Source organism: Neophocaena asiaeorientalis, unplaced genomic scaffold, assembly GCF_003031525.2.
Source record: "Neophocaena asiaeorientalis asiaeorientalis breed wild unplaced genomic scaffold, Neophocaena_asiaeorientalis_V1.1 scaffold126, whole genome shotgun sequence".
Classification (NCBI taxonomy): Eukaryota; Metazoa; Chordata; class Mammalia; order Artiodactyla; family Phocoenidae; genus Neophocaena; species Neophocaena asiaeorientalis.
The window spans coordinates 548,206-555,822 of NW_020174565.1; the positions used below are offsets into that span (position 1 = coordinate 548,206).

The following is a 7,617-nucleotide window of genomic DNA, read 5'->3' on the forward strand; positions in this document are numbered from 1 at the left end:
AACTATGGAAACAGTATGGAGTTTCCTCAAAAAATTTAAAATAGACCTAGCATACAATCCAGCAATCCCACTTCTGGCTATATATCCAAAGGACATGAGAAATGGATCTCGAAGAGATACCTGCACTCCCGTGTTCAGCATTATTCACAACAGCCTAGATATGGAAACAACCTCAGTCTCTGTCTAGGGGTGAATGGATAAAGAATCTGTGGTATGTATGTACACAATGGAATATTATTCAGCCGTGAGAAAGAAGGGAATTCTGCCATTTACAACAACATGGATGGACCTCGAGGGCATGATGTTAAGTGAGATAAGCCAGACAGAGAAAGACAAATATTGTATGACCTCACTCATATGTAGAATATAAAAAAGTTAAACTCATAGAAACAGAGAATAAAAAGTGGTTGCCAGGGGCTGAGGGGTGGAAGAAATAGGAGAGTTTGGTAAAAGAGTACAAACTCACAGCTATAAGATAAATAAGGTCTGAAGACCTAACGTAAAACATGGTGACTATAGTTGATAACACTGTCTCATATAATTGAAGTCTGCTAAGAGAGAACTTAAATGTTCTCACTAAAAAAAAAAAAGATAAATATGTGAAGTGATGGGTGTGTTCATTAACTAGATGGTGGGAATCCTTTCACAATGTATACATATATCAAATCACCACTATGTACACTTTAAATATCTTAAAATTTCGTTTGTCAATTATACCTCAATAAAGTTGAAAATAAGATTCATAAATGAAAAAAGCAGAGATGATGGATAATATATGGTGATTTTTGATCATTGCGACCAAGAGGTCATGACGGGTAGTGTTATGTTGCGGGGAACGTGGTCGCAGCTATTACAGTTACAAATGCGTTCAGGATGCATCATTTGCAGTAGAGCATCTTCCAAAGAAGGTTACTGTCTCAAAGTCCTGTGTACTGGCCTGATTCTACCTGGAGCACGTATCCAGTTCAGAGCATCACGTTTGAAAAGAAGCACTGACCACCGATGGGAGTGTATCAGAGGAGGAAGCTCTGGGTGATAAGGATTCTGGGAAACGTGTCTGAAAAGGAATCATTCAGAGAAGTCGGAATGTCTATTTGGCAAATAGAAAATAAGCTGTCGCTCATCACTCAAATGGCTGTCAGGAGACCAGCAATTTCAAACTCAAATTTCCAGGAGGCCAGGCAGGAACATAGATGAGAGAAACAAGACATGTGTAAGGAGAGAAAAGAGCTCAAGCGTGAGAGTGCCACTAGAGATGTTACCTAGCCTCAGGGTCGAAGGAGAGGCCTGGTTGTTGTGATGTCTGAGAATGACAGCCTGAAGATTATCATCGCATGTGAGAATAGGCCTAATGCTACATTCTTTTCTGATTTCTCAAGAGAAGCCAGAAATCCACATTTTCATGCAATATGTCTCAATTTTTAATTTGAACAACGATTTCAAAAAAACTTTAAAGACAGATTCCTCAGGCCAAACATAACATGTCTATGGGCTGGTGGCAGCCCAGGGTTGCCAGGTCATGATGTCTATGGGACACATTTCTGGTTTTAACAGAAAGTAGCGCAAAGATGCATAGATGGAAGATTGACTTGTGACATGAGAGCACATTCGAATGTTTAGAATTCACAGTCAGAAAACAGACTCTCTACCCAAGCTCTGAGCATTGGGAAATAGTCCAGAGAATAGTAGATGACAATATATGAAAGATATAAGAGAAAGGATTTTCTCCTTAGCAGAGATGTTGAACTAAATTATAATTATACTTTATACCAGAATAGTGGCTTACAGGTTATCAAGCGTTTTTGTATTATCTCATGTAAAAAGTTATCAGAATAGTTCTTTGAAGTAGAAAAGTACGTATTTCTGTTTTACAAATGCATGAGCTGGGTATCTGAGATATTACGTAATTCACAGAAGGTTACCCTGGACACCGGGCAAGAGAATTAGGACTCAGGTCATCGAACTTCAAATTCAAAACTCTTTCCAGTGCTACTTCAGAGTCAGACTCTAAGGCTATGAGATACCATTCCTAGCTATGCTCTGAACTGGATTTGCTCCTTTGTTGTTTTTCTGTGGTCAGTTTCCTCCCCTGCACATTTCCGTATTCCTGGAATGTCTTCCTGTCCCTTCCACTACTCTCTGAAAGCCCTTACCCTTCACCACCTCTTGTCCAGTTTCTTCCAAGCTGTCACCTAAAGGAATGCTCCCCCAACTCTCTGTGCTCCAAACTGGACTCACCCTTGACATGTGATTGTCCAAAATTTTTGTCTATCTTCTTTGCATCTTCTACATATACGTCTTTATCAGGACAAGACCTGTCTTAACCCATAACAAAGCCACATGCACTTATGTGCACACACATACACACCAGAGCTGGTACTTGATCAATGAATCATCAAATGATTATAATTGCTGGACCTGTAAACTGGTCAGGAGAAAGAGAACCTTTTGTCAACCATGGCTTCTAATTCTCACAGCCATTTCTACTTCCTTCCAGAAACTTTGATTCTGACAAAAGCCAGCTGGGTAGCCTTGTTTCTGCACATTCAGTGCAGGAGAGGCCATAAAAAATATCTGGTTCTTTGTATTTCAGGCTCGTGGATGCCAGTTTGAAATGTGTCATTATTCCTTGGGTCGAGAACCTTGTCTCAGAAGAACACAAAAATCATGGAGAAATTGCTAAGTTAAGCTTCCAAATGACTTAGTTTGGCTGAAACATAGGTTTTTCAAATGTAAGCACTGCCGAAGTTTTCTCCTCGTTGACTGATGGATATAGCTCGAGTGCAACGATGCTTTCTGGTGCACTATATTTAAGCCTGTGTAGCCAAATGTCATTCCATGTGAAATAACTTATTACAGTTTGCATCTATCATTTAAAATGAATGATAAAGTGTATAGAAAATGGAAAACATGCATAGAAATAATAGGTAGAGAGGAATAACATCTCCAAGAACGTTGCTGCATCCAGCCACGCATGGAGAAGAGTATTTTTGTTTTGATTGTTCTGTTTTGGTGATCTAGCTGGTCACATGACCTGTTAAGAATATTTCATAGAGCTAATGTTCTGACGCTCTAATCTGTCTAGGCAAGTTTCATATTTGTGTGGCTTACTTATTCTCCCTTTGTTAACTAAGTCAGTAGTCAGAATCAGCAGGTTTGGAGTCAGGTTGGCAGGGCTCAGGAGGCTGGCTGGGGAGAAGTGAGTATAAAAGCCCGAAGCCGGGAGCAGCCCTTCTCACAGACCCACCAGTCCTTGGCAGAATGGCTTCTTCCCGTCTGTTCCTCCTTTGCCTCGCTGGACTGGTATTTGTGTCTGAGGCTAGCCCTGTGGTGAGTGTTCGACTCTTTGAAGTCCTTTCATATGTCTCCTGTGGACGAAGTAGAAGGGACTCCTTCCTGCTTTGCCAACCAGCTTTCGTTAGCAGGGCCAGGGCACCCAGCATCTATTTTTAAACATCATTGATTCAAACTTCAAAAACAATGAAATTCTGCAGAGCTCACTGAACTGGGGCTTGGATCCTGGGCGCTCTCCTTTATGGCTTTGCAGTGGTGCTTCAATTTCCTCAGATAAATGGTAGAAATAAAGATCCGATATTCCAGAAGCTGTTACTATTGAGTTTTCAGAAGCTTGACATTTGGTAAAGTTGATTTCCCTTTAGCTAATCAAAAAGTATGTAGTGATTAACCTCTGAAAGGCTTGGCAGACAACGCTCTAGTCAGATATCTAACTCTTAAATCCTGAGAATTCCCTGGTGGCCCAGTGGTTAGGCCCCGGCCCTTTCACTGCTGCGGGCCCCGGGTTAACCCCTGGCTGGGGAACTAAGATCCTGCCAGCTATGCAGTACAGCCAAAAAGAAAAAGAAAAAAAATTCTTAAATCCCCTAGGAGAATTAACTAAAATTATAAAAAGGGTCATGAAATCATCTGACATTATTTTACAGCAACTAGTAAGAGGGAATCACTACAGCAACAACTGAGTAAAATGCTCTCAGGAAAAACTATTTAGTCCTACGGCACAGTACATCTTTGCAGTAATTCCACTCAAATGACGAGGCTTACTGAAGCAACTGTTCTCAGAGGGCCTATTTGCTCCCTTCAAGTTCATTATACACGCCCCCGCTGGAGCACAGCATGTCCAGAGGCAGAAACCATTCCTTCTTTGGAGACAATCACGTCTTTGCTACACTGAGGGAAGCTCATTAACTATCAAAACTTCCGTAGCTGGAAATGGGATTCGCGTGTCCTTTCTGCCTCGCTCCAAATCAAAGGCCACAAAGGACGCATCCTGTCACTCCGACCAACTTTGTTCACTTGTCACTTGTCTTCTCTCTGCCCAGGGCTCTGGTGAATCCAAGTGTCCTCTGATGGTCAAAGTCCTAGATGTGGTCCAGGGCATTCCTGCTGTGAACGTGGGCGTGAAAGTGTTCAGAAAGGCTGCTGACGAGACCTGGGAGCCGTTTGCCTCGGGGTGAGCTGCCCGGGGAACCCAGATGGAGGACTTGGTTATACCTTCCCGTTCCCCCGCCACTTGTTAGAGAGAGGGGCTCACATTGTTACCAGACGGGGGGCCCCTTCCAGGGCCCGAGAGTGGGCTCTCATGTAACACTCGGAAATGAATTGTCCGAGGAGACACGTGTGCTGACAAAGCAAGAGACTTTACTGGGAACGGGTGCCCGGGTGGAGAGCAGCAGGGTAAGGGAACCCAGGAGGACTGCTCTGCCACGTGGCTCGCAGTCTCAGGGCTTATGGCGATGGGGGTTAGTTTCCGGCTGTCTCTGGCCAATCATCTTGCTTGTGCCCATATTTGGTCTGACTCAGGATCCTTCCTGGTGGCAGGCACATCTCTCTGCCGAGATGGATTCTAGCTCGAGGGTTTCTGGGAGGTCGGCAGGACCTATGGGCTGGCTTCTCCTCCCTCCTTTTGGCCCCTCTCGGGTTCTCCCGACTAGTTTTCTGAGGCAGTGCCGTGTTCCTTATCGGGACCTCCTGTTGTGAGACAACTCATGCAAGCAGTTATTGTCGTACCTGGCCAAGGTGGGTGGTTTCGGGCCAAGGTGGGTGGTTTCGGTCCAAGGGTCCCTAACAACATAATTCACTAAAGGTCCCCCAAGTAAACTGAAAATGTGGGCAGAGGGAAGGTGGATTCTGAGAAGGATGCCCTCTTGCCTTGTTCAGCTGCGAGTGACCAGGATCCTGAACAGCATTCCGGGCAGCTTCCTACTTCCCCCTACACTTCACCATATTTTGGGGTCATGAACCACAGGAAAAGTGATGAAAACTGTGAACTCCATGCCCAGAAAAATACACATATACACACATACAAAAATGTGTATATAATTTCAGGAATTCCAGATTCCTTGATGCCCTTGCATAACACTCCTTGTCTTGGAATGTTAGGAAAGATGTAGAATTTGTGTTGATTTATTAATGAAAGGAATGGAATTGAGGGGCTGCATGGAGGAGGTGACTGTCTGTAGTGTATCTGGATCATCCAGAGTCCAGGGCTGTTTTCTAGCAAACCCTGGTGGAGCATCTACTCTGTGAGGCTGGGGCTGTCGAGCTCCATAAGAAAAGACACAGAAGAGAAAGACACATGATAGCAAGCACAGCCACAGATGAGCCTCACCATGCCCCACCGCTGGGAGCCCAAATGACTTCTCACATTCACCAGATGCTCTATAACTTTCACAGAGTTCTTCCACCTCCACTAGCAAGAGTTTCAAAGAAAATGCACATTAGTAAAATCTAAACCAACCAACTAAAAGAATGAACAACAAAGAAACATTCAGTACCAAGCGATACTGCTAAGTGTTTCTGTCCCCTGAGAAGAGAGTTTCTGTGGGTTTTCAATGAATCCCAAGAATCACATGAGGATTCTTGAAATAGAATTTTTTCTTTTTTTTTTTTTTTTTACAAATTTTCTTTAGTGTGTTTCCACTGAGTTTTTATTTGTTAGTTCACTTATGTTTCTATAAAATGCCACGAACACTGTGGAAATGCCACGTTAAGAGAATATTCTAAGCACGAGACAGAATGGATGCCAAAAACATTCCGATGAAAATAAATAAATAAATAAATAAATAAAATAAAAAGGCAAAAAAAAAAAAAAACATTCAGATGTTTGTGGGAATTTTTTTTCTGATGATAAGACAAAAAAGGGAAATCCAATATTTTCTTCCTGGCAAGGAAGGAAGGTGGGAGGCTAATGAACAGCGTCGATAAAGACAACTTCCATTTTTACCTGTCTTAGTTTTTGCTATCTAATGGAGAGTGATTTCTAACACCAGCCATTGAGCAGGTACTTACATGGAAACAGAAATTGCCTAGTTTAAAAACAAAAAGGAGTTGCCTAGTATTTGTTGATGGCAAAGAGTTACCAAGGAGCTTAATCATATAAACAATGAAAAAGTCAGATATGGGTTTCTCCTTGTATTTTGGGGTTCCCATTATGTGTACAAATGATACCGCCTCTGGAAGATACCCTCACACAACAGGGGAGAGAAGTGAGGCCCCCAGGTTCCCCAAGGGAACCGCAGTCAGAGAAGCTTATGGCCACTTCCAGGGGTAGTTACGAACCTTCACCCAAACACCAACCCTGAATCGTAATGACTTTTTTTTTTTTTTTAATGTTAACTGTCTGGCAATTAGTCTGCTAAAACCTAAATTGGAACATGTAGACACAGAAGTACGTTGAAAAGATTTTTAGCTTTCGGGAAAGGAAACCCATTGCAATAAAACGTCAAACAGTCTTTTCAACTGACAGCAAGAACTCCTCTCAGTTTTCTACGTATGAACAAAATCCCATCACATCAAATTATCCAACAAGTTAATAAAAACAAATTTTCCTGAAACTGCACATCATTTAAGTCCTCCAAATTAGCGGCAGTCAGCTCAATCTGCCCTTGGTGGTTCCCGGGGATTATGGACCCATCGGTCAGGCTGGTTCTGCTGCAGGCTACCTGGGTGCCAGGTGGGCCCCAGGGAGGTCACAGCTTCAGTAACTGCCTTCCTGAGTGGCCTGGGCTGTCCCTCCTCCCCCACCATGATGGTTAGAGCTTCTTTGACCTTCCCACGCCTCACCCACAAGCCCCAAGTTAGCCCAGTTCAAATGCTTCCCTGAGTTTCTAGATGTTCCTCTATCTCCTGCCATTGGCCTGGAACCAGGGTTTTCATCTACAATTTCCCCCTCGAAACATTGAGGGGAAAAGGCCCCTTGCTGGGGAAGCCGTTTACTTTCCTCCTTACTTTGTACTGTATGGGGAAGCGGCCAAAAATGTGTTTTTTGTTTATTAGTAATGGGTCCTGTTGGATTGAATGACTTAAGAATGTGTCTATTGCAATTAAAAGAGGTATTGTGTTTATATTAATGCTTTAAAGTTTGGTTACTCTGGAAGCATCAGTTTACAGGAGTGTAAATAGGTGATAGTGAATGCAATGAAGGATCCCACGTTAAAAGTGTACCTCTCTAGAAAACGTCAGTGTGGTTTTTTTTTTCTTTTCTTTTTCTTTACTGGAGTAAAATTGGTTTACAATGTTGTGTTAGTTTCTGCTGTACAATGAAGTGAATGAGCTATACATAAACATACATCGCCACTCTCTTGGACCACCCTCCCACCC

At 42.9% G+C, this 7,617-nt stretch overlaps 1 protein-coding gene across 1 annotated transcript in view; it reads left to right on the forward strand.

Annotated features, from left to right (window-relative positions):
* The first annotated feature begins 3,241 nt into the window (after positions 1 to 3,241).
* The window catches only part of TTR (transthyretin), a 6,493-nt gene continuing 2,117 nt past the window's right edge, over positions 3,242 to 7,617 (forward strand). Inside the window, exons 1-2 of the mRNA XM_024757957.1 lie at positions 3,242 to 3,330; positions 4,338 to 4,468. Of these exons, the coding sequence (XP_024613725.1) occupies positions 3,262 to 3,330; positions 4,338 to 4,468 (200 nt within the window). The 5' untranslated portion in view covers positions 3,242 to 3,261. The remainder of the gene's footprint in view (positions 3,331 to 4,337; positions 4,469 to 7,617) is intronic.